The sequence below is a fragment of the Lacerta agilis genome, chromosome 8 (genome assembly GCF_009819535.1).
Source record: "Lacerta agilis isolate rLacAgi1 chromosome 8, rLacAgi1.pri, whole genome shotgun sequence".
NCBI lineage: Eukaryota > Metazoa > Chordata > Lepidosauria > Squamata > Lacertidae > Lacerta > Lacerta agilis.
Genome location: NC_046319.1, coordinates 48,032,426 through 48,060,046, shown reverse-complemented (window position 1 = coordinate 48,060,046; position 27,621 = coordinate 48,032,426). Strand labels below are relative to the sequence as shown.

The 27,621-nt window shown below is 44.1% G+C and overlaps 1 protein-coding gene across 6 annotated transcripts; it reads left to right on the top strand.

The window, feature by feature from the left end:
• The first annotated feature begins 209 nt into the window (after window positions 1–209).
• Window positions 210–23,867, top strand: HSF4 (heat shock transcription factor 4). 6 transcript variants are annotated; one of them, XM_033157247.1, is made up of 14 exons: window positions 210–549; window positions 1,311–1,507; window positions 3,373–3,955; window positions 12,621–12,729; window positions 13,489–13,616; window positions 14,359–14,483; window positions 15,189–15,264; window positions 16,283–16,347; window positions 17,300–17,399; window positions 19,359–19,483; window positions 20,281–20,508; window positions 21,067–21,172; window positions 22,709–22,774; window positions 23,573–23,865. In XM_033157247.1, the coding sequence occupies exons 2-14, from the start codon at window positions 1,344–1,346 to the stop codon at window positions 23,630–23,632; spliced, it is 1,935 nt and encodes a 644-aa protein (XP_033013138.1). In that variant the 5' UTR covers window positions 210–549; window positions 1,311–1,343; the 3' UTR covers window positions 23,633–23,865. The 6 variants fall into 6 exon arrangements, with proteins under 6 accessions (XP_033013138.1, XP_033013139.1, XP_033013137.1 ...); XM_033157248.1 differs by having other exon boundaries at window positions 212–295; window positions 23,591–23,865; XM_033157246.1 differs by having other exon boundaries at window positions 212–295; window positions 23,573–23,864.
• Window positions 23,868–27,621: the final 3,754 nt, after the last annotated feature.

Genomic DNA, 27,621 nt, shown 5'->3' with positions numbered 1-27,621 from the left:
CTGTTGCCCGGAAGCGACAGAGTTAACTCTCCAGGTGCGGCGCTTCTCCACACACACACCTCCCGCGCGCCTGCGTACTTCAGGCTGCCGCCTCGCGGCCAGGTGTTAATTGGGCGCAGGTGTGGCGGGAGAGCCACGCGGAGCTCCGGCTGAAAAAGACCGCGCGCCGTGCTCCGTGCTCACTTCGCGCTGGGCTACCCCTGGGTGCGGCGTCGGCGTCGTTGCAGTTGCTCGCTCTTCAGGTTGCTGCAAGCGACGCCGTTTGCCGGGCTTCCCTCCTGCTTCCGAGATTAAGGTGATGGGGGTGTTTCAAGGAAAGTGTACCGTCTGCTTTCTGGGTGTTTCCGGCTTGCTTCTGTCTAAGACGGATCCAGCGCTTGCTCCTGTCAGGTTTCCCTAACACGCCGAGTGGCATGAAACGGGCCGCCCTGCAGAATTGTAAATCAAACGATAATTTCAAATTGCGTAATTTCTGTGGACCTGGACAGAAGGAAACTTTGAAGCTCTTTAGATGGCTGTGTGCATTGGAGTCAACACCTAAGGGCTGAGGTACTTTTGACTCTCCCCGGAAAATATTTGAGAGGACCAGCTGCTGCCCCCCCCCCCCCCGAAAAAAGTTGATGGGTGTTGCCATTCAGATGATTTCTGTGTGCCATCGCTTCAGCAATTATTCCTTTTGTTGCTATTTAATGGGCAAGCTCTCAAGTGGTTTACATAAAACATAAGTATGCAATTGAAGTTTCTGTGTGGTTGGAGTCACTGCTGCTTGTGTGACTGGTTGTTGTGGGGGAGGAAGGGAAAGGAGAATGTTAGCCGCTTTGAGACTCCTTCGGGTAGTGATAAAGCGGGATATCAAATCCAAACTCTTCTTCTTTTTCTTCTTTGGAGTTTCAAGTCATTCTGCTTCAGCCCTGGGTGACCTTGGCTTAGTCACTGGCTTTCTTTCACCCCAGCCTACCTCATAGAGCTGTTGTGAGGATGAAGATGGAGAGGACTAGAACCATTTGTGCCACCTTGAATTCCTTGCGAGTAAAAGTGGACTATAGATGTAATAATAATTCTTTCCTCTCCCATCTGTTCCATGCTTTACAACTTGTCATTTTAGTTTCACCCCACTGCTTCAGAAAGTGTGCAGGCAATCTGACTTAGTAATACGATGCCTCAGGTTTTAAAATTGGAAGATGTTCCATCCCTGACCTTTTCAGGTAGGGCTCGTAGTAGTCACATGCTGGGAAACCTGTAGAGCTGCTGCCTGTCAGTGTTGACAGTACTGAACTGATGCCTTTCATCTTTGGGAAATTGCCTTTCAGTGAGGAAGAGTCTTCAGACAGCTGTTGCAGAGGATGCCTAAGCTGGCGAAACTCCTTTGGAACTGTATCCCAGGGGAAATTCTGGCCCACATATTTTCCTTCTTGCCTGCCAGAGACAGATACAACGTTGTGCGTGTGTGTGAGCACTGGGCCGCAGAAGTGCATTCCAGTTGTGTCTGGGATTTTACAGAAATCAGGTAAGAGGCAGCATTTGCGGCTGGTTGCTTGTAGAGTCAAAAAGGAACATGTACGTTATTGACCTTGCCTGCTAACAAGTGTGTGTGTGTGTGTGTGTGTGTGGTGGTGGTGGTGGTGTTGATGATGATGAAGAAGTAGTTTTTATCAGGCACCAGTTAGCATGGTCAGCTGTTAAGGATGCTTGGAGTTGTAGCCAAACAACATCTGGAACACTACAGGTTCCCTGGCTCAAAGCCTTCTCCTCATTCTCTGCTGGAAGGCACATGCTTGTTCTCTCCTCCACAAGTTCGGTCAGTATGGATTTAAAGGCGAATGAGACTCTCAGTAGTCATACGCACGCACGCACACGCACACACACATCCCTCAATCCTTGCTGTCAAGGGCGCTTCCCAGCCAAGGAATGCACACATCAGATACAGTAGTTAAATATTTATTGTCAAAGATAATACAGGCTCTGGATATCTAAGCACTCCAATTTAGCATCTAGCCAGCTATTCCCAGGTTAGTGCTCTGTGGAGAACTTTCAGCAAGGGGGGGGGTCACTCCCCCTCTACCAGTTTAGGTGCCTTCCTCTGATGGACTGCATGTATGGAGACTGCGCCCGTGTGGAAACTTCCTCTGCTCATCACTTTACAATTCCCTCCTAGTTCTGGGGGACAGTGGTGCATGAGAGGGTGGGAAGCACATGGCCCTTGCACTTGCCTGACCTGCCTCTTCCCCCCTCTGCTTCTGACCCATCCTGTGCTCCCCCCTCCAGCTTCTAAGCTTCCCTTGCCTCTGATTCTTGCCTCCTGGCTGATGCATGTTCCCATAGCTGTCAACCTTTCCCTTTTTTGCGGGAAATTCCCTTATTATAGCATTGGGAAACAGCAGGGAGGGTTGACAGCTATGTATATAGCAGTGGGGAACAGCAGTGGCCCCCTCTCCTGTGCCAGACTCCATCCCAGAAGATCCCAGGGAGCACGGCAGCAGCCTGCCAGTCCCTGACACTTGATGTGATTGTAATGAAAGACATTGGGACAACTTAACAGGTACATTGAAATGGTGAGAGTACTTCTTGGAAAGCCGTATCCTAGGAACTTGGCAAACGTCGCCAATCAACTGAAAAGTATAAAAATTGTTTGTTTTTTTGCACCTCGCAGTGAAAACATGGTGTGTGTCATAATAGAGGCCAGTGTTCTAGTGCAGGATTAAATCAAGCTGTGCAGAGGATAAGTTGTGACTGGTGGGTTCCATTTCCTGCATGGTTTTGAGTGCGCATTTGCTGTAGTGTCCACAAACAAGCATTTATTTTTGCTCACAGAACGTGCAAACTCTATTTGCTAGAGGTGTCTGATAATACAGTACAAGGATAGTCAGTCCTCCCTGACTCATTCTAACCTGGAAAGCTGAAACATTTCCCAAGTCACACTGTTTATACCTAGAAAAATCAAAACTGGCATTAAGTGTATATTTCTCCCTCTAAAATTTTTTTGGGGGGACCTTACAAAGTATACCTGAAAATGGCTCATACTTAATAGCTGGTCCAACTATTATGCTTAACAGGCTGACCTTGGGACACTCACAATATCTCTCAGCCTAACCCACCTCACAGGGTTGTTCTGAGGGTAAAATGAAGGGGGCGGGGAAGAAACATGGATATTGCCTCAAGCTCCTTGGAAGAAAGGCTATTAAACTTAGTTAAATAAAAGGTTGCTGGGCCGGGGGGTGATGCTACAGCTGTAGAGTTGTCTAACTTGCTCCTAGACCTAGAAGAAGTGCAAATTAGTCAGTGTTCCAGAGAACATATTAGAAGTGTTCATCTGCTGCAACTCAAATTCAGCACTGCAGGAGTTCATGGCTTCTCCCCAACATCTTATTTCAGTTTTGACACAGAGGATGAGGATGACGAGTGCCTGTTGCAGTGGCTACAGCCGTTCCTAGGCCTCATCAGACACCTGCAGTTGGTGGTTGACCAGTCCCTGGACCTGAACCGGAGACAAGCCACAGGCATCTTGGACATGTTGGCCTGTCAGAGCTGCAGGTTGCAGGGGCTCTGTATTGTATGCCTGGGAATAAGCCCCTATTTCTATTCCGGCCAAGATGTCCTGCATAGCATCCGGAGTATCTGCCAGAGCAGGAATGGGATTGATCTCCAGTATATTGACTTCCGGCAAATGCCTTTCACTATGGACAACGGGACTGTTCAGATGATTGCATCCAGCAGCCCAAACCTGCACGCCTTGTTCATCAACAACCAAGCGCCTGGTCCAATGATTGTCAAGCCAGAGACAATCACTGATGTTCTGAGGACCTGCCCTAAGTTATCTGCCTTGGGGGTCTGCTATGCCAGTTTATCCGAGAAGATGTTTCGGGAACTGCTGAAACCAAACAGAGGGCCGTTCCGGTTTCTGGACCTTTTCTATGAAGGGCTGGACGTCAACATTCCTAAAGAGCTTTGGGCTATGGTGAGTGAGAAGCACCCACAGTTCCGCGTGAGGCTGGAGTTTGCTCCAACAGTCCCTATAAGGAAGATGCCTGTGGTACTGAAGCCAACCATCCCCGTGTCCGCTTTGCATTTTGACACACCTCTGCACATGGCCGATCAGGTTAAGTTCATTGCCAGCACTTACAGCAGGACTTTGGAGAGGCTGGTCCTTTACAACGCCCCCTCTGCTGACCTCAACGCTTCACTAATAGAACTGGCAGGAAAGTGTGTGCATCTGAAAGAGGTTCACTGCTACTCTGCGGTTAGCGAAGCAGTGGTAGAAGCTTTTCTTTCACACTGCCCAGGTTTGAAAAAATACACCCTGTCAGCGCAGAAGTTCTCTTTTGATATCCCACCAGCAGTAGTTCAGTGACTTGACCAAAATGAGAGTTCATGCACACTTTGTGCCCTGAAAGAGCAGCGACATTATTTGGCATAAACACAGCATAAAAGTACTCGGTTGCTGTTTCCACTGAGTCTCCTGTTCCAGAGCCACAATATGGACACAAATTAAAAATAGGCAGGGCAGGAGTCAGTCCTATGGGTTGCTATAAATTTTAAACCCACAGGACCAATCTAGAGTTGGAGATAAAAGCATGTTACTTGAAATCAGTGTAAATAACAGTGAAGTCTCTCTTAGTCTCCTGGATACAGGATATTTTAAATTTTACACAACTGCAGATTTTAGTATTCCCCACCCCACCCCCGGCCAAACTCAGATATCACAGCATTTATCACAGTTCACCAAGATCTGCACATAAAACAATTTTAAACACTTTACTTTACTTTGCTGTGCAGCTGTGGCAGCAGACGTGGGTGCACATTACTTTCTAGTGGGAACTGATGCACGTACCTCCATCCAGAAATGGTGTCCAGACACCCAAGCTTTGGACATCATTTTTGGATGGAATTATGTGCATCAGTTCCCACTATGGCAGATAGGTGGGGATAGCACAGTCATGGAGTTCTTCCCATCTCTCTGCCTTCCGTATGTAACTGGGAGTTTGGGACAGCTGCTTAGGGCTCTTGTATTTGCAGATCATGGCTCTGAAACCAACTGGGTCCAAGGTTCCTGCAGTCCATTAGGGCTTATCCACACTTACCTTTTGCCCTGAGCTTTCCCTGCGAAAACCCACTCTTTAGAGCTGAATCGGAGCAAACTTCAATTCGGGTTTTCCGCAGGTTGATGTTTACTCTGAGCTTTAAAGAGTGGGTTTTTGCAAGGAAAGCTCGGGAGCAAAAAAAAAAAAAAAGTGGGGGTGCTCAGACATGGAGCTTTAAATCACATAATGTGCCTGGAAAGAGCAGAGGGACTGTAAGTGTGGATAATCCCTTAGCTGATGGCTGGATGGAAGAAGAGCTGCTTGTGAGCAGGGGCATCGGATGCAGAGGGTGGGCTCTGAGGCACATACAGGGGTGATGTTCACCGCCTCAACTGTCAGCCACTCTGCTTAGTGACACTAGTCTCCCGGTGGCACACCTTCAATTCTGCTACTGTGAATTGCCTCTATTGTAATAAATACTTTGAAACATTTTCCTTACTGCTGGAATTCTCCTTGCTGTGTTTGTCCTCTTGTAAACCACGAGAAAAGCAGCCTAGAAGCTGAAAGAACAAATGAAATAAAACTTAAGGTGGCCTTGAGGCAGGTCTGCTTCTACTGTCACTTCCTCCAAGTTGTGCATGGGGAAGGCGAACGGGCAGGAGCCACCCTTGGCCCTTTCCAGGGCTTTTGCTGACCTCCTGGCCTACTGTGTTTGTGCAAGCAAGTGTATTCTCTTTCCATGATGCTGCATCTTTATTCACGGCATTGTGCAATGCAAATAGCGGTGCGCTTTCATTCTGTGCATTGTTCAACCAGAGGGTTGGCCATCCCTGCCCATTGTGCTGGGCTTGGAAGAGAGCCAGCAGCACTGCTGATGTGATTTTTGTGGGAGGAGGAGGTTTTCTCGGCTCTGCCTGGATCGCTAAATGGTTTTGTTTCTCCCTCTGACACACGCACAGAAAGGGAAGGGAGCTTTGCTGTGGGGCAAGAGATAATGGCACTAGTGTAGTCAGAGCACCACACACACACAAAAAAACAAACTATGCAGGACTCGTCCACTTCCTTGGCTATGGATGGCTACCCCAGCAATGTACCAGCGTTCCTCACCAAGCTGTGGACATTGGTAGAAGATCCTGAGACCAACCATCTCATCTGTTGGAGTATTGTGAGTACAACTAACGTTGGGAGCTGCTAGTTTGGTGTTTGACAAGCCCTTGTAGGGCACTGTGTGTCATGCGCAACTTACAGGGGCTTCGTTAGCTAGAAACCACACAGTGGTCTCCAAGAGTGATGTGTTCAACTGCTATTTTTCAGGTACCTAACCTAAGCAGTCTTATGCATGTTTACTTACTTCTATGCAGTGTTGAGTTCAGTGGGGGTTACTCAAATGTAGGGTCTAGTTTGTGCATCAGGCAGACTTGAGATGATGGAATTCTGGGCTACAGTGCTTCAGACTGTAGGTGGACTGGAGTGTCAAGTTTGTTTGTTCTGTGTTCCCAGCATAAATTTCCTGAATGTAAAGCTTAGCATATTGGGGAGAAAACGACTCCATCTCTGAGGGAGAAGGCTGTGCTAAGCTTGATGTGCTCGTTCGTTGTCCGTAAAGAGCTTTCCCCATAGTGGGGATCACTTGGAAATGCAATTCCCCGCCTACAATCTGTGGGCCAGAATCCCAGCACTTTATTCTGCATGATGCTGCATCAGTTGGTTCTCTACTGGTGAGGGGGGAGAAATTCAATTTGGTTCACATTTAAAGGTGAGCTTAAACTAATTTGCACTTTCCCAAACAATATGTGAACCAAGACATGGCTATCCTTCAAATTCATAATTCTCCAAATTTTGCAATGAAATTCTCTAGCCAAGCAATGTTTGCAAAAAAATGAGTAAAGTGCACATAAGAATGTATTTATTAGTTAAAATAATTACACAGATAATAAATAATACACAAATATTAGGGAACATTGTTTTGCAAAAATGTGCATATTGGGAGAAACTTGCACCGAAATGCCAATGAACTGCAAACTGATGCGAAAAACTAAATGAGAAATTGAAATTTGTCAGATTTGCCCACCCCTACTGTTTACATGAAATTGTAGCTGCCTTCCCTTATAGAGTTGTTCCTGGAGCTGTTTTGATCACCTGTTTGTTTATTTCACAACTGTGTGTCCATAGCTGTCATCCTGCATGGGAAGGCAATGGGCCTTCCCACCTTTCTCAAGCTGGTGCCTTCCAGATGCCTTCTTTGGCTGCCTGATAATCTGTGACCATTGGCCATACTGCCAAGGAGCTCAGTGTGACATACACTGTTCTCTCCTTCCTCATTCAACCCCACAACAATTGTGTGAGGTAGGCTAGACTGAGAGGCAGTGACTGGCCCAAAGTCACCCAGTGAGCTTTGTGGGGGATTTAAACCTTGGTCTCCCAGGTCCTAGTCTGAGACTTTAACTTACCACTAAACCACCCTGGCTCACTGGAAGCTGGGGCCCAGCAATATCAGGACGACACCATGTTGGGGAAAGGGAAGCTGTGAGGATCAGTGCAGCACACAGACAGACCCCCCCCCCAAGTGTCCCTATTTTCCAGGGATGTCCCTGATTTAGAGAAGCTGCCCTGGTTTCTGATTTGATTCTGGAATGTCCCACTTTTCCTTTGGGAGTCCCTATTTTCATTGGAGAAATGTTGGAGGTTATGCACAAAGGTTATTTTTCTATTGTGATTTTAATTCCTGATCAGTTATACTTTCAGTTGCTACATTTTAGTAGCTTGTGAAGCGTTTCTTGATGGCTCTAAAAATTAGCTTTTTGCACATTACTGTCTGCTGTTTCATTTATCTTATAACCTAAAAGCACTGCTAGTTTATTCTGGTTACAGATAATGAAGTGTGTCAATGGTCATTGGCTGATATGGAGAAAATATAATGTTTGCTGGGCGGCCGAGGGGGGTTGTTTGTTTGTTTTTTGCTGGAAGCAGAAATTAGTAGTATTTAACTAGTTTTACCTGACCTCTGAACATGGAATATATGTCTCGAATGCCTCTAAGTGTAGTGGTGCTCAAATCTGCAGAACTTTTCTATGAAATTACCCACTAAATGTCTCAAACCACACTTTAGAATCAGTAGTTAAATTTGTGGGTGAGAATTTTTAAATCATATTTTCAGTGTGGATGTTTTGGAGTAATGATGGAAAGGAAGTGAGCCGGGGGGCTTTCCTTGGTTTATTCTCTTCCCTCCTTTCAGACCACTCTTGTTTGTGAATTTGAAAGAGAAAAAATCCTGCCTGCATCTTGAGCAAATTCTAACTGAGAACTGGTTCTTGGTCTGGTTTTATCATTCTCAATATGGATAACTGTATTCCATAAATGTAAAAAAATACATTAAATTTAAATTTTGAAGCATTGGGTGGTGCTCAGCTAAGTCATACTTAGAGCCACTGAAACCAATGGACTTTACTTATGTAAACCCAATGATCTTTGTCGGTCTGCTCCAGGACTAACATAAAATGCTGTCCTTTTTGCTAAACTGTTTTAACTGTACTTTTTTTTAAAAAAAAAAAAGTTTAAAATGCCCTGTTTTGCTCTAGTTACATACATTTGCACAAGCACACAAATATGACGTGTTGACAAGTGTTTAATCCTACTTGGGACTGAGTTGATCTCCCTCATACTGCACTTGGACATCACAGTAAACTGTAGGTGTTTAAGAGGATCTGGCCAGCAGACTGGATGTTGTGCTCTTGCACTCACCAGTAACCTGATGTCACCACAACGCTAGGTGACTCGACTTTAAAGGAAAGAATTAGGAGTACACTTGATGTGCATTCCCAGTTCTTCTTCTTGGTCATGGCTTGAACTTTTCCATACTGGATGTCATATATGATGATAGGCCTGGAAAAGTTGGGTGGGATTTGCCCAGTGCACCCTGATGATGTGGGTCTAATTAGGCCCAACATGCTGGAGGTTTCCCACTGTCTAACTAAACTATGGATTGGTAAGATGTAAATGAGCCTATCATCCTCTCCAGCCTCTTCCCTGATCACAGGAGGAATTAGAAGCATTTGTTTTTAGTCAACTGCAGCATGTTTTGACTGAACCAATAAACTGTGGTTAACATTAAGTAGTCCTAATTTCAAACAAGCCACCTTTGAAACCGTGGTTTCTGAAACTTGCTTGTTAGCCCCAGTTTTGAATCTGTACAGCATGGCTAGCCATGGTCAAAAGTTTCCCAAGTTCTTTACTTGCCTGAGGAGGAAGAGCATGGAAGCATGTTAATCTAGGACAGTGACATGGGGTGGAAAATTTCTGCTGTAAATGTCTAAATTGTTACTGTTCTTGTGGTAAAAAATTACTGGTGGTAATTAACAAATGCCAGTGTAATGTTAATCAAAGTTGACAGTTTCAGTAAGTAATATTTTCAGGTGGTTATCCATAAGAAGTGTGTTAAGTATGTGTTGTTTTGTAAAAAATGAGGGGTTGTGGAACTAAAACACAAAATACCCTTGAGTCTACAAGCATCTTGGGGCTTTTGGAGATGGTGCTGAGAGGGCTCCCCCCCCCCACGCAAAGCAGAGTTTAAAAGCTCTTTCTTTGCCTGGAAGACCCTTTATAGCCTGCACCCCAAACTTCTCCATTTTGGAGAGGCCATGCCACCTGGCCCCCGCCACACACATCTGTTGTCTTACATAACATGAGATGTTAGGCAGGTATGAATTGGGAGTTAAATCACACACATAACCATATATGCTATCTAAGTTGCACATTATGGAGTAATGTTGATCACAAGAACTTTGCATGTAAAACACATTTCAGGGAGCATCACATCTTGATGCTAATGAAATCAAAGAAGAGAATAAAGTTAAACCAGAACATCATTTTTATTTTCATTTGGTGGTGGTGGTGTGTGTGTGTGGGGGGGGACATGTGTTTTTGTGACCAACATAAGCCACTCAACCAAGTAGGTTTTATTGTCCTAAACTCATCTTATTGTGTTCCTAAAACAAATTTTCTTCTCTGTTTACCAAATGGAAAAGCAAAACCATCAATACAATAAAGGATTATGAACCTATTGTCTATTTACTTGGAGAGGTCTTTAACTGAAGATTAGATGGGGAAATAGAGACATTCTGGGTCACCTTGTGTCCCATGCTGCTGGATGCCACTTAGAAAAACTGTTTTCAGATAATGAAACTTGGAAATTATTTTTTACAGTGATACAGAACACCATAACTATATATGGAAATGAAAAATGGTTATGTCAGTTGACTTTTTCATGGAATTGCCCAGTTCCACCCTTAGCTGACGAGTCCCTCTGGGGTCAGATCAGTCTCTTGCTGTCCACTACAACACAGTAGACCTCATTTTATTAGTTTGTTTAATGGACCATTTGATAAAATAGTGGAGGTGCGTATTTCACAGAAGTGTGTGGGCTACTTGCTTTCCTTTCGCACTACAGAACTATACTTGACTGCGGCAGCCCCTAAACATTTTGTGAATCTAAATTTGGTCTCATTGAGGGGCAGTGTTTCAATATGAGTAGGAAAACGAGAGTACCCCTAAACATTTTTTAAGAAAAAACGCACTGAGTAAAACTATGTTCTTTTGTCAGTACTGGGGTCTGAACAGCAGCAGTTCATTGGAGGACTGCTAAATTCCACTGCTGACTAAGGCGGTCAGGAACATTAGGAAGACCTTTATTTAACAAAGTAATGATAGTAAATAAAAATAAAATAAAAATGTGCACCTCACCCCCGAGACCATTCCATTGTAACTATCCACCCTCCCAAAAATTCAACACCTCTTGCGGTGGTTTGACCCCTTTCTGTTTTAACAGTACAAATTCTACAAATACCTTCCATATCTCCTCAGAATCATTTCTCCTGCATATTTCCTATCTTACCTTAATAGCACGGGTTAATTTATCATTAATAGCTATATCCCACACCTCTTTATACCATTATTCCATTTTATATTCACCTTGCTACTTCCACTTCCTAGCTATAATAACTCATGCAGCCGCCAATAAAGGAAGAGCTTTTTGATGGTAAGAGCTGCTCAACAGTGGAGCAGACTCCCTCGGATTGTGGAGGACACAATTAATGGTGAATGGGTATTTGGGGGGGGGGCTTGCTCTACCACCTTCTACTTCTAGCAAGGAAGCCTGATCCCTATTTAGAATTGCGAACTACTAGTGTGTAATGTGCCAAGATCTATAACTGGGAAGAGGAGCCATATAGCTATATTGATATCCACACACAGGGCCTGTTCATGCTTCTATTTGCCCAGGCGTATTCCCGAGAGAAAACCCACGGTTTAGTGCCAAGTCAGCCCAAATGGCAATTGGGTTTTCTGCGGGTTGCCGTTTGTTCTGATTTAGCAGTAAAGAGTGTGTTTTCCCAGGGAAACCTGTGGGGCAAACAGAAAAAAACCCACTCAGATCTGTGCCTAGGAAGCATAGCACAAGTGGAAAACCTCTTCGACTCTAGGTGTAGGATGAGCAAAGTGTGCATGAGCCCACAGGTAAGAGTATGTGTTATATCTGCATACATATATGCATAATATCTGAGTGTACACATTTTGAGATTTTCCATAAATAACACACTTCACTAAGAAACAGACATAACCACAAAAAATACAAGACCTTCAGATGCTGAACCACAGTTAATTACACAGTACAGTGTTTGTATTGTTGGCAGATCATAATAAAAAATCCCAAGGGAAGCCTTGTGGTCCATAAGGGAAAAAAAGTCACAAAAATGTGGCAACCTTTCCAGTTCTTCAAAACTTCCATCAGGCAAAATGATACACAAAGTGGGAAGGAGGGGGTGTTGGATGGGGATTTTATTATTATTATTTTGGTGGAAAAATCAGGTAGGATGTTGCAACAATGAGCTCTGCTTATGGGTTGGTGTTTCACGATGAAGACAGCAGACTTAAGTGCCTGTCTGGTGCTGAGGTACCAAATTACACACCTGAGAAAATAAAACCTGGCTTGCAAGATGGTTCGTTCAGCGTGCCCGGCTGGACTGGGCTCAGCGGGTTTCCGGGGGGTGGGGTGGTGCTGGGCATGCTGACATCAGGTGCACCCGCACCTGTGACGTGCATGATCCTGTGCAAAAATTTGTGGGTGCCCTGCCCCTTCATGGGGAAAGTTATGGGGGTTGGAGCACCCACAGCCCCACACACTCGGCACCTGTGGTTCTCTGCCAAGAGGCATTGATCGTTAAGCTATTCTGACTGCGATTTTTGCATTGCATTGTCATTCAACTTACGGGTTTCTCCTTTCTATTCTTGCCCACCAAGATATTGCTTAATGCATCTGACAAAGTGAGCTTGGCTCACTGAAATGTCATGATAAAATATTGTTACGTCTCTAAGGTGCCACAAGCCTTGCTTTTAGTTTTTCAAGTATCTAAATGTGAATTAAAGCGCCAACAAAAACACCTCAAAAATGGCAGCCAGGTTGCAAATTTCAGCCTGTCCTTTGTTTGAAAATGCTGGTTTGTTATTAATCCGGTTTCACATATTTGCAGAATCTCAGTTTAGCATTAGAGCTTTATAGTAATGAGCAGGTAGCTAACATTGTTTAACTCTTCCCCCCCCCCTTTAAAGAATGGTTCCAGCTTCCATGTTTTTGATCAGAGTCGGTTTGCGAAGGAGGTGCTGCCTAAGTATTTCAAACACAACAATATGGCCAGCTTTGTGCGACAACTGAACATGTGTAAGTAACATTCCCAAGATTTAGAAAGTGCAGTCTTGCTTGTATGATGGAGGAAAGGTCATGATTAAAATGAATTTTGTACTTTTTAAATGTGGTTTTAGTATGTTGCCAAACCTAAAAAGCAGAAGCACTAGAGCCGACTTTTGTATTTGGCAACCTAGTAAGTTAATGTTTGTTAGAGACATTTAAGTTTATGATATATTCACATATAATGGCTGCCATGAGCAGCAAAAGAAGAAGAAAAAAGGTGCCAGGTATTCTGTACTGGTGAGCAGCATCACAAAAAGGCACTGTTTAAAGGTGAAATCAACGGGATACCAGTTTTTAAATCTCACTTCTTTTCAAAGAATTGAGATAAAAATAATAGCGACATAAATAAAAAGTTATATATCAGCAGCTAGCAAGAGTTCAACATGAAGGAAGCAAGAGACAGAGAGAGGGGGAAGACACCACTGGGCTCCTTTAATCTGGAAGAGGCAGGGTGGGCACACAGAGAATTCTCCACTGCCTCTCCCCTTCTTGGGGGCTTCACACAAAGTGGGAATAGTGGAAATATTGAAGATGTAGACTTATTGCTGATCTGGGATTTTGACAGATGCTTTGTCTCTCTGTCCTGTAGAACTGGCACACTGGTTCGCAAGCATGTGTTTGCCACTTCCATACTTTTGTGCAGTCATAGATGTATGCCTAATGTATAAATCAGCAACACCCCCCCCCCAGTTCTTCTGCTTCTCACCAGGCTTCTGTTTGTCCATTTAGATGGCTTTAGGAAAGTGGTGAACATTGAACAAGGCGGGCTTGTCAAGCCTGAACGCGATGACACTGAGTTCCAGCACCTTTATTTCCTACAAGGCCATGAACACCTCCTTGAGCACATCAAAAGGAAGGTAGGAAATGCAAGTAACTATTAGGCTGTTGTGATCGTGTGCTACTTACGGCATGCTTGGGAAAGGATAGGAATTACCTCTTACCATGCAGGTGGTATATACATAACATAAGAGTAGCCCAATACAAAAACAACAACACCACATTCATCCCTATCAAGTCCTAGTGAAAACAGCATTGAGTCCAATGGGACTTAGGGCAGCTGCATACACTACATAGTATTATCATTATTATATTTAATTTAGATACCAATTACTTGCCAAAACGGCTTCTAAGTGATTTACAAGTATAAAACCAATTACCAAAATATAGTCACACATCATTAAAATATGCAATAAACAATTGCATCAAAACATTAAAATCAGCATCCATAATTAAAATACTCAATAAACAAACCCATTAAAACAAGCATTATATTGTTGTTGTTGTTATTTTATTTTCCACCCTCTTTCCCAGCTTGAGCTCTGTAGGATTATCTAAACCTGGGAGAGATCGTGTGACATCAGGGATTGCCCCTGCTGTAGGCCAGGCTCCAGACAAAGGAAGGTGTCCTCACCAGATAAATATTTGTTTCCCTGACATTCATTCACTGCATTTTTAGGAGTACGCTTGCAAAAGCTCAGGATTGCACTGGGTGAAGAGGGCCTTAGTTGCATTTAGCTTTCCCTGGATTGTGTGTCCTACCTCACACATTCGCACAATTTATCCTTCTATTTCTGCTTCTTTCTTTGGTTGTTTCCTCAGGTGTCCATTGTGAAAAGTGAAGAAACCAAGATGCGCCAAGAAGACCTTAGCAGATTACTGTACGAGATCCAGATCCTCCGGGGTCAGCAAGAGACAATGGAGTGTCAGGTGCAGGACATGAAGCAGTAAGTGAATGCTACCAAAAGCATCCTGGCATTGCAGGGGGTGGGACTAGATGACCCCTGGGAGTCCCTTCCAACTCCACAGTGCTATGATTCTATGGCATATTACCTGTACCCAGTCTGACTACTGGGAGAATTCTGTGTACATGCAGCTGGAGTGTTACTTTTGGCCTCTTTGGATGAGACTTGCCTCCACAGAAGGTAAAGATACTGCAGTTACCTGAATATGGGCCCATCTTTACTCCAGATGTCAAACCTACGATTTCTATGTCAAAGGTTAAGGGAGGCCTAACATTCAAATAACTCTCTCCAGTTTGGGTGAGCGCAAGAGCCCAAGGCCTGTGTCCAATCTCAGCAGGAGTTGTGGCAGTGGGTCCGAATGGACCCATATAGAGAAGACAACAAAAAATGATGCAGCTTTATGGTTATATTTCTATATAACACTCTAAAGGTGCTCTAAGGGCAACCTTCCCCTCCCTTTAGTAGGGGAAACAAAAGTTACTTGCCCTTATGATTTCCAGATTGTCAGTGCAATCCTATAAATGTTATTTTACAAATAAGTCCCACTGAGGTCAGTGGTGCTTATTCCGTCGCAGGTGTGTTTAAGATTGCTGCCAGAATCACAAAGGCATGCAAGTGTGCATTCATTGTTTCCTGTGATTCATTCAGCGACTGTGCCCTCAGCCTGCGGTTCTCTATTCCTTTCAGGCAGAATGAAGTTTTGTGGAGGGAAGTTGTGTGTCTCAGGCAGAATCACTCACAGCATGAGAAAGTGATCAACAAGGTAATGTTTCTGTTGATGCCAATAATGTGGTGGTGGGTGTTTTCTACTTGCAGATTGGAGGGTGGTTGGCTCCACTGAAATTGGCACACGGTCAACAGTCAGGGCTTTGTCAAGGAACTCCGGGGAATGTGGTTCTGTGCAGCAGATGGGCTCATCTGATACAGGAGTGGGAAACTTTTTCAATCCAAAGGGCATTGTTTCCTCATGAGCGGCATTCCCATATGGGCAACCTCTTAGATGCCACATGCCAATGCTGGGCAGGGTCAGAGGCAAAATTGGGTGGAGCAATAGGATGGACTCTTGCCTCTGTAAAATAGGCTACATTCCAGCCATGCAAAAGCCTTATGTTTACACACACACACACACACACACACACACACACACACACTTCCATCTGTCCTTGCCCTCACAGCCTGAAGAAGACAAACTTTCCGAATTTGTGCAGATGCTTCAGGACCAGTGTAGCTACATTTCATGTCAGGAATCACCCAGGTTTCTGATCCAATGTGGCACAAAGTTGGGGTGCCTTCTGTTGCCCCTGGGCAGGGTAGCATCTATCAATATGACCACCCTCCCCAAATGCCCCTTCCTATTCCAAGTGTTGCATGTTCACTGCATTCATATAAGAGTGCACACTTTTGATGTATGCTTACATTTATGTCAAGGAAGTTGGCCATGTCTGGCTCATCTTGCCTGCCCCTGTCCTTCATTTCTGGCAACTTGAAAGTTGCCTTATATAATAAGTTGCCTTACATCAAGTCAGATCATTGCTCCATCTAGCTCTGTGTTGTCTACACAGACTGGATGTGACTCTCCAGGATTGCAGGTTAGGGAGTTTCTCAAAGCACTACCTACAGACGTTGGGGATTGAACCTGGATCTTCTCCATGCAAAGCAGATGCTTGCAGCCCTCCTTCCCCTGGAAGGGAGCTCCTCCTTGTGTGAGCAGAGAGGTGGATGGTGGAGTGCTGAATCACTGTGCTGACTGACAAACACCTGACCTTGATTTCCCCTGACAGCTGATTCAGTTTCTCTTCGGCCAGCTCCAATCCAGCCCCAGCAATGCTGGAATAAAGAGAAAGCTGTAAGTACCCTCATGTGACTGCATGGACATGCACGGGCAAGAAACTAGTTGGGGGCTCACCCTTCATTTTAACCCCCCCCCCACACACCCGAGCTCAGCTCCAAGTGGCGTGGTAGGTCACCAGACCTGGGCACCATGGTGACAGAAAAATGAATGGGCCTCGGAACTGATGAGTCAGAGCTGCTGACAGGTCCCATTCAGTGCCCTTGGAGAACCACCCTGTCAGCTTGCTGTGACCTTTGTTTTAGTGGTATACAGGGGATTGAAAGAAGAAAATTTGAAGAGAAAGGGGAGTGGAGGCAAGGTCCCCTGTGGAAACCACAGAGAGGTTTTCCAGTAATATCATTACAGGGGGCCGGGGGGGGGGGAGGAGAGGGAGGTGCACCTATGGGACTGTCAAGCCTATTGGTCATGGGTGAGCTTATTAGTTGGCTGTAGACCGATGCAAAGTCTAGGGAAGGCCTGCGATGGTTTGCCATATGGACAGCCTAGGAACATTAGAGCTGCCTTGCTGGAGTAGACCAAGGGGAGGTCTAATTTAGGACTCTAGTTACAGGAGTAGCAACCCCACAGCTCTGGGCTCAGAGGACAAGCTGCTGTATTTGTGAGCGAGGGGTGGTGTGACTAGTGTTGGCAGGGGCTGATGGGAGTTGTAGTCCAAAACATCTGGAGGGCACCAGGTTGAAGAAGGCTGGTGTTGTGGAAATTGCTTTGAATGAGTGGGGAGCCTAGACTTCACGGAGCAGTTTCCGTGTGTTTGTGTTTCCAAGTGCCACCTGATCAGCTGAGAAGCCTCCTAAAGGCCAAAAGAAGCACCAGCTGTTCTTTCCTCTAGCTGCCCCAAGAAAGATTCAACACTCATCCACAGAACCAGTGAGCTTGTGATAGTGTTCTTACAAGTCACGTAGCATAGTGACTGGGATGAAGGATTTGGGCTTCCTTCTCTCAACAGACCTCTCATGCTGGATGATGGCAACTCTGCTCCACAAATGACTAAGTTCAGGAAGCATTTGTCTTTGGATCCCATTCATGACTCCTATTTCATCCAGTCGGTGAGTTTGGGATGACATCCATCTAATTTAGTCTTCTTGCCTGCTCATATTTATTTGCAAGGTACTAGTGATCAATCAAACTTTTTTTTTAAAAAAAAATTATTTTTAAACATACACCTGAAGCTTTCTCCCCCCCCCCCCAGTCAGATCACTGATCTATCTTGCTCAGTATTTGTTGTGTGCAGCACTAAGTGGCAGCAACTCTCTGGGATTTCAGATGGTAGACTTCTCCAGCCCTTACTAGAGATGCCAGGGATTGAACCTGGGACTTAACTGCATGCAAAACACATGCTTTGTCACACTAGGTTACCCTTTCAGTACAGATACTTGCAAACACTGTGAGTGACAGCAGGTGCCATATATGAAGAAGCAGACATTCTTTCACATACAGGGAACATTTCCTCTTCTGAAGTGGTCCCTGCTGAAACAAGGGCCTGTGTGCCTCATCTGAAAGCAAAGGTGTCATGCTTCCGCCCCGCCCCCCTTTCAAGATACAGTAGTTGCTTTATTCATGTTCGCATCTGTGCAATTTAATCAATTATTCAGTTAAATTTAAATTCTAATTCTTTTACATCAGATTGTTCCACTCAAGAATGCCTCCATGTTTTGCAAAAGCAACTTGCAGGCAGCACATTTCTGTTTCACCAGGCCCTTTGGCTTTTAATTATCTGTGGCCTCAGAGGGGGCGTGTTTAATCCAGTTTCTAAAAAATAGAATTGCCTTTTAGATTTTTCTTTGTTTTCTATTATCCCAGTTTCAATGTATCTGTCTGTTTGGTTCTTTTGTATTGTAAGTCACTTGGAGTTACTTTGTTTAAAAAAAGTGAGCAATAAAGTTAACAAAATAAATAAACTTGACTGGAAAGAACACTTTCCTTCAGGAAACATGTGTCCCCAAACCTTTGTTTATGGAAGTAATTTGTTTGTTGAGGGTGGAGAGTTTAAAATGGTTTCAGGGGAGATTTGGGGTGCAAGGGTAGTGTTAAGCACCCATTTTAGTATCCATGGATTTCCTCCTGCATATGTCCTGACATTAGCATCACAAGGCAAAAAGGAGGTTGGGAATTTGTTATGTAATGTGTGCCTGTTCCACACTAAGTGGGACCCTCCTCCCAAGCCAATGTGTATAGATCCAATTGGCAAGAGAAAAAGCACAATTACCAGTAGCCCCATCAGGGCAGGATTTGAGGGCAGCCTCCTTCTCCCCTGCCCTGTTGCCTCAGCAGAATGAGCAGGAACTCCCCCCCTCCCACTCCAGCAGCTGGTTACATTCTGAAGTAGAACCTTAGAAGATTGTGTCCTGTTCTGGGCACCACAGTTTAAGAAGGATATTGACAAGCTTGAATGTGTGCAGAGGAGTGAGACCCAGATGATAAAGGGTCTGGAAACCAAGCCTTATGATGAACAGGAGTTAGCTATGTTTAACATGGAGAAATGTAGACCGAGAGGTGATATGATCGCCATCTTCAGTTATCTAAAGGACTGCCCAATGGAGGATGGAGCAAGCTTGTTTTCTGCTGCTCCTGAGGGTAGGGCCCGAACCAAAGGATTCAAATTACAAGAAAGGAGATTCTGAGTCGACATTAGGAATAACTTTCTGATGGTAAGAGTTGTTCAGTACCTTGTAAGGTAGTGAGTAGACTCTCCTCCATTGGAGATATTTAAACAGAGGTTGGTTGACCATCTCTCAGGGATTATTTAGCTATGATTTCTGCATTGGAAAGCTAGATGACCCTTGGCTTCCCTTCCAACTTTACAGTTCTGTGATTCTATGACTTCAAGTGGTCTCAAATTTAATTAGTCCAGCCTCCAATTGGTGCAGGTACTATATAGAGCGGCTCCCCACACGTGACTTAAGTCTATAGTCTAACATTACCCAACTGCACTGCTGACTGTTACAGCAACGCTTTATTGTTGCATTGTTAAAAAAATATGTCTCCCCCCCCATCCTTGTCTTCAGCCATCTGCAGAACCTGCTTCATGCTTAAACAGCCCTGCTGTCCCAGGAGGGCCAATAATATCAGATGTTACTGAAGTGTCGCCATCTAATGCTGTGGTCATGCAGCCTGCTTCCAACAGGGAGAGGTAAGAAAAATCTGTGTTTTAGTGAGCAACATGGATGGATGTAGGAGACAGAAATAAATAAATGCCACAGGAGACTGAATAGACCAGGGCCAGCTTTGCCATTAGGGGCTCCTCCAGACGGGTGGTTTTTGCCTTCCCCCCCCTGTGTGTGTTCTGCAACATGTGGGATACTTTAGTTGAGATTGCTGCATAGGAGGGGGTTGGGCTAGATGACCCTTGGGATCCCTTCCAACTCTACAGTTCTATGATTCTATCATTCTACGTCACTGGTGCAATAATAATGCATTAGTGGTGAATTTATACTCAGTCGTCGGCTTATAATGTTGCTTTTTAGGATGAACTCTACCTATAGTGAGTATATCAAAAAAAGGTTCCCCCTGCCACTTCTGTCTTTCATTCCCCTCTCCCCCATTCTCTCAATTAGCATTTCCAATATTTATTTATTTTATTGCATTTATATCCCCCCCTTTCTTCCAACAAGGTCAGGGCAGTGTACATGGTTCTCGTCTTCCCCATGTTATCCTCACATCAGCCCTGTGAGGTAGGCTAGTTTGAGAGACAGTGATTGGTCACCCAGTGAGTTTCCTGGCTGCTTGGAGATTTGAACCCTGGCCTCTCAGGCTTAGTCCAACAATCTAACCACTATACCACACTGTACCCATGCCCACTGCTTCTCCTCTCCATTTTGCACCCTCCCCCTGGTATGGGGGAGGAACTGACTTTCATGCACGTTGGCCCTGGAGTGAGTTGAAAGGGAAAAAGCATCAGGGTGGTGCTGAAACTTGTCTTTGGTTCAGGGAAACCTGCCTCCTGCTGGTCAAGGAAGAACCCATTAGCCCTGAGCAGAAAGCCGCATCCACAGATCCTGCTGTCCCCTTGATTGGCTGTAATGTCTGCTCAGACCCTCCTGTGTTGCCTGTTGCCATGGTTCAGTCTGTGCTAGACGGCAGAGGGAGCTGCGATGTGCCACAGCCAGCAAGTTTGCAGACACTTGACAGAAGAGGCAGAAGGGCACCTCTAGACAGGTGAGGGGAGGAGCGCCACTATGTGCTCTAGCACCACACTGTTTCATTGCTTGTGGATGGAGAGTATTACATGAAGGCTTTAGTAGTTGCAGCTATGCTAATATTTGCTTGTGCTCTAGGGGATGCAACTAGCAAAACATTGATTCTTTAGGTGCTCATCACAGCAAAAAGACCTATGGCAGAGATGGGGAGTGTGTGGCCCTCTGCATGATCTGGACTACAATTCCCACCATCCCTAAGCATTGGCTATTCCAGTTGGGGCTGATGGGAGCTTGAATCCAACAACACCTGGAGGGCCACAGGCTCCCCATTCCTGGTCTATAGCTTAACCTAATTTCAGGTTAAGCTAGGAAGCGGATCCCGGCATGAGACTCATAGGACAATCCTATAACTTTCTTCAGAAACTTGTTATGAAGATAAAATGGGGGAAGACAAAACACCATGCCCTTGCTTTTTGTTCCTTGGACAACAGATGGAAGGAAAGAGTGTTGACCCACCTGTTACACAAATGCTTAACCTGAGTCCCAGTGGGCAACTGTTCCTCTTGTGTTTTCACAGAGTAGAAATCTCTGATCCTTTAGATGGTGCTGATTTGAATCTGGAAGGCCTTCAAATCCTTCTTAGAAACCAGCAGTATAATCTCGAAGCTGCCACTACTTTGGATGTAAGTTTTCGTCTAACCACAACAAGAGTTTTATAGTTCCATCATTCTTGTTTTTCAAAGTTGTAGAAACTGCCCTTAGAGTAGATGTTGTCGTTCAGTCGTGTCCGACTCTTCGTGACCCCATGAACCAGAGCACGCCAGGCACGCCTATCTTTCACTGCCTCCTGCAGTTTGGCCAAACTCATGCTAGTCCCTTCTCCTTGTGCCCTCCATCTTTTCCAACATCAGTCTTTTCTAGGGAGTCTTCTCTTCTCATGAGGTGGCCAAAGTACTGGAGCCTCAACTTTGAGCAGATACAATTCTTCAAATCCATAAACTCCTCACACACATTGAACTAACTGGTTTCTGAATGGTAAAAGGTACACTTTGAGATTATCGGGTTTTGCTGGGAAATGTTGAGACTTGGCTGACTCAATTAAGCTCACTAGCTGGCAGAGATTTGTGGAATTAAAATGAATGCAAAAGTGCACCTTCCAGCAGCAGCATCTTATTATTTTTAACCCATAAATTTGGCTAATGAAATCTGAGTAAGCAAAATTTGGGCATTTCCTTTCCTTTTAGAAAATTTCAGGCAAAAGAAATAAATGTGCACAATACATTATTAACTTATGGAACTCCCTGCTGCAAGATGTTCCCATCACAACCACACTCTTTCTATCCTGCCCCCCCCCCCTCCGGTGCACAGAGAGTTTGAGTCAACAAAATTCAGCCACAGGTGGAATTTAGTTGCTTGGTCACCCACACAGGCTGCTCTGAGGGCCTCCAGGGGCTGCAGAATCTACTTTATTTTATAGCTTTCTTCTTCTTCTTCTTCTCCTCCTCCTCCTCCTCTAGAAATGTTTTTAAAGAATTGGCAAAAACTGTTTCCTACAATCTGAATAACAGAAATCACCGTGACTGAGCTCCTACCTGTAGAATTAATTATAGTGTTTCACGCCAACCCGATATCTGAGTGAGATTCCAGGGGGTCCAGGCACTTACCCAGGGTTCGTGGCTCCTTGGGAATGAGGCACAGTGGAGACTGTGATGTATTTAGGGTATATGGTTTATATATACAACCTGAGCCTACAGTGGGTGCTTGTGTATGTGCTCACAGCATTAAAACCCTAATAGTGCCTTGCTTCCCCCATAGCCTTGGATTTGAGCAGAAATCAAACTTGGTTCTCTTTCTGGCTTCCAAGGCTGCTGCTTTCCCAGCTTCCAGCTCTTAGCTTAAGTCACTGCACTCTCCACTCTGGCCTTTGTTTTTCTAACTACCAGCCAGTTGAGGGAGGGAGGCCCACCCATTTTCTGTCTGGCACAGATCCACTTCTTTTGTTACCTTAATGGCCCATTACCTAGGCTTTCACCTCACCAGGAATTTGAATCCTTACTTACATTTAAACACTTGCTGGATCTAGGGGTAAGAAGGGTCTTGATATACAGTTTACTTCCCCTCACCCCAATGTGAGCAGAGCAGGAATCGAATGCAGCAAAAACCTTATATTCTCCTGATGTTTTTAAGCTATGGTTCATCTTACACCTTGTTTGTTTTAGGCTTTCAACCCCACTATATCTGCAAGTGAATGGAATTTGAATGATGTGGAGGCCAATTTGTCCTCGGTAAGACATGCATGTGCAGGATGGGAGAGGGAGGGGTGGCATCTGAACACCAGCAAACACCTGTGGCATTGAACTGGGAGGAACTTGCAGGAGACTCTGAGATAGGGCCGGACAAAGTCCCTCCGCACAATAGAAACACACAGATGTTCGCCTGACCTTCATTCCCATGAAATGTAGGGAGGCGAGAATTTTTAGGGCCTAGGCATAGCCAAGGGAGTGTGTGAGGAAGGGCAGCCCCCCATCAAGTTAATCAATACAAAAAATACTTAGCTGAGGTTCTGCCCCCCCAACATAAATCCTGCCCAATATAAATCCTGGCTGTGCCCATGTTCTAAGGTGAGTAGTGTGAATCTCTAAATACTTTCGGGTGTGGGATATGTTTACTAGAAGGCTGGGTTGACTTTTGCCTAGGAGCCCAAAATTTGCCTAAGGATGATGGAGAAATTTGATTCAGTTTGCATTTAAAGTTGAATCTACCAAACTTGCACAAGATTGAACAATATGCAAACCAAAACACAGCCACCCTTCCATAAATGCACTTCTCTGAATTTTGCAATGCCGTTCACCAGCCAAGTAATATGTACAAAAGATATTGGTGAAAATAGCATGAACAGAGTAGCCACGTGCCCAGACACAGCTGCTTTGGGCCTTAGACAGCCTCTCTCTGCATTTAGTGATGATAGTTGCCTACCTAGCACAGCTATTTCCAGGACAGCAGATGTAATGTTACTGCTTGATTGGTTTCTCTGTTACAACCCCACTCTCTTCCTGCCTTTGTATAATTGTGCATTGTTGTAGTTTGTGTTTTTGCATCAGGACACAGATGCCAACTGTGGATCTGGAGAAGAATGCAAATAAGAGGTCCTCCCGAGTGTTAAATCCCCAAATTAATGCCTCTTGCTCAGGTACTGCTCATAGCTAACCTTCCACACAGAGAAGTGACAGTCTACCATGCAGAGGCTGATTTTGCTGGCAGAAGCATCCCTAATTAGGAGCTCTTTGCAAGCAATTCAGCAAGTTGTGACATTTCAAAGAGAATGAACTTTTTGCTTTTTCATTTGGCCTCCTGTGCTACTTTCTACCTCCTGTGCAATTTTCAGCAATGCAAGCCCCATCTCCATAACTGACTGTGTTTGCACATAACGCTTGCGTAGCCAGGAGGACTCAAGAAGCATTTAATCTTAGGGTGTGTTCACATTGCTCAGTGTTGTTTTTTTGGTGCATTTCACAGCATTTTGCCCTCAGCAGCGCACATCAACCTGCCTTAGTGTCAGATTTGTTTCTGCTTGTGTACGCACTGGGGACCCTTGCCAGGCCAGGGATGTCTTCACCTATGCAAAGGTGTTCACCCCTTGACTGAAGTTGCATTAGAAATGGTTTGTGGAACAATACATCCAACAGTAGTTATTTGTAACAAAGTACAGGATAAATGTGCATTTCGGATAATGTTTTGTGAACATGGATTAAAAGCTCAGCACTGGGAATGCATGGTAACTGGGAATGTGAAACCAGCCCTTAATTTCCACTAATCTTGGCTTGATGTCATATGGGAAGCAAAGATGCTGTTATAAATTCTAGTCAGTTGCAGACAAGTATTCAAGGTCACTGGAGATTTAAGAAATCAAGAATATTCATAAATGTATATTGTTCATTAAAAAAATCAGAATGAACCTTTCCATATGAGACTTGGTTAGGTGTCTTTCCGTGATTCATGGTCATGGGTGGTGTTTGTGTGTGTGTGTGTGTGTGTGTGTGACTGGCACAAGAGGGGAACATATAGTGCCTGAGGTAGGACATTGTAAATTTTTGCAGAGCTTCTAGAGGATTGTGAAAACCATAGGTTCCACAGAAACAGGGTTGAAAAACACTGCATTAGAGTGAGTTGCTGTATGTTGTTACAGCCTAACCTGACTTCTAAAATTAGAAGATTTAGAAATCCAATAACATAAATAAAAACATTGGCTGGGTTGCTTGGTATCAGACACCTATCACATGGACCATTGTCTTATTCATTGTTCATCCTCTCCTCTGAGAGAGTAGATGTTATGTCACATTTTGTTTAGATCTCTGCCAATTCATGTTAACTGATGCACTGGTAGAAATATTCTCTATTTTCTATTTGTGTTCTTAGGGAGAGACATTCTGGAAAGCATCTGTCTGCACTTTTGGAGGAGCTGCAACACTATGAATGTACCAAAAAGTTCATCTTTTTACACTGGGTTTAGAATGGCACCTTCCTTCTTTCCTGCTGTGGACTTTAAAATCCCTATCTCAGTCACATCCCATCGAACCTGATCTCCCTGAATGAGGATGAGTTATCTTTTGCTTAGCTTAATTAAACCATTTATGCCTTGCCTTCCCACTGGGGGGGATGGGACGGGACGGGACATCTAGCAGCCTGAATGTAAAGAAGTGGAAGTCAGTCACTCATAACAGTTACACAAATGTGATGCAGTCATTTTTGTTTCTCTGTCAAAGGTTGTGACAGTTAGCTGTCCAGGGGATTATCTTTCTGTTTTTGAAACTCCCATCATGTTTCAAATGAAGCTTTTATTTCTGAACTGCTACTGACAATCAGTGAGGAGGTGGTCCCTACACACCATTTTGGTCCTGTCAAATGCTCTGTGTCCAGCTTTTTCTCATGAAAAATCTTAGACCTCAATAAAAAGGTACATCTCTTCCCATGTTCAGTCTGGGTCCCATGATCTCACAGGTCATTGTCTTATCTCACCTGTTTTATTATTGGAGTTTGAAAGGAAATTATTTGGGGAGGGTTGAATAAAAAATTGGATGTGCTTCTGAGAATTCTAATATATATTCTTCTAGCTTGACTTTTTTCAGCATTCCCAACTATGGCCATTGTTAAATTTGGGATTGTTTTTTGTTTTTTTTTGAACATGTGAAAAAATGTTATGACTTCACAGATAATTGTTGTAGCTTTATATTTATTTATTTATTTTAAATTCTGCAAAGTTCAATTTCTAAAGTTTTTGGATGTACAGTATGCGATTTGTTTCTTTCAATTTGCACCTGTCTTTGCAATCCTGGGTGATCCTTGGAGAGTCATTGCATGTCTTAAAATTGCAAGTGTGAGTAAAGTTTGCAGAAATCTATAGGGCCTGTGGCTACAAATGCAGTCCTGACTTCCTGCTGTTCAAAATATATTTGTGAGATCCAGCCTTGAGAACACATGGAACCTCTCCTCTCTTGACATGACCCTTCCTTGTCATCTTACCCTGAGCTTATTAACCCAAGATATCGGGGTCAGTCTTGGGAATATGAACTCTTCTTACTCTCTCCTTTACCACTTGCTTGCTTTGAAACCATGACTAATGCGAACATAGATTCCTCAATTAATGTTTGAAACCATGGTTTGATGTTAGTGTGTAACATCTGATTAAAAGGGAATCTAAACTATAGTTTTGATACAAATGTAATGTGTTGAATTATGGTTAAGGCTAGTAAGGAAAAGGTGGGGGGAATTTGCATCAGATAGGCGAGCTAAAAAGTGACCATATCTTTCTAGGGCTTACTCCTGATTGACAGGTTGTGCTTTGCTGGAAATCTGATTTATAAACCATGGTTTGCTGGACTTGACTGTTATTTTTAGTCATCTAATTGTGCTACATGGTGTTCCAAAATGTATCTGTTTAGGGACAATTTACATAAATCATTACCTAAGGATTATCTTGCATAACACTATGGTTTATTGAGCTGAAGTAAAGTGATAATGATAGATTCCTTGGGAGATGCTGCATCCAGACAGCAACTTCCTATGTAATAGGATTGCATGATTTAGCACTGAAAGAAAAGCACAAGCAGCGGCACTCATCAAAATGTTTGATGTGTATATTCCTGGGAAAGCCGTGCTTTTGACTGTCATCCACCCTCATCTTGTTGATTCCTTTGCCTGCCATGTGGTCCAACAAGGATGAACATGGCATTCAACACAGTTCCTGGTCAGCTTGCAGGAATTTGGTACATTGGATCAGCATTCCTAACATCTGGAAAATTATTTGTCCCAGAAGTCCCCACTGACAGGATTATCTCTTAGAAAACTTGTTCCCATAAAATGCCCCTATATGGAGGCAGCTGTGGGGCTGAAGTCACTCCAGAATTCCTCTAGTTAGCTGTAGATTTTTGCATGATCCATGTCTACACAAACTCCCTCCAGGATACTTTAAACTGTGTGTGATGAAAATAAAGGGAAAGCGAGTGAGAATGCATCAGTTGGCTTCCTTAGTTTTTACAAAACATCAAGAGCAGCAGAGCCTTATTTTTACTTACTAATACACTGCAATGCTTGTATACTGAAACTTTATCAGGTTTATTGCCAATTTAATGGCTATGGTTTCCCTAGATTCCTGGCACATGTAGCTTGGTGAGGATACTGAGATTTCTCTTATGCAACCCTCTCAGAATGGGATTTTGCATGGTTAATTTGTGGGGAGAGAATGACTATTAAGCCAGTAGTTAGGCCTTTTAGAACAGATAAAGAATGTGTTTAGGTCAGAATTAATTTTAGACAAGAGCTAAGTCTTGATAAACTATTTGTTAGAAGAACCTAGACCTAGAACATGGTACCTCATAACAGAGTACCTCTCAGCATGTGCAACATGCCTTCCTCATTCCTTGGTAAGCACACCATCCCACACATACCTGTACTAGAGAGGCATTGACTTTTACCCTGGCACCTTCTAAGTTTAGAAATTAAGCATAGCCTCAGTGGTAGTGATGATTTATAAAGTACCGTGTTTCTCCTAAAATAAGACACCGTCTTATATTTTTTTCCGCTCAACAAAACACAGTATGGCTTATTTTCAGGGGATGTCTTATTTTAACCGTGC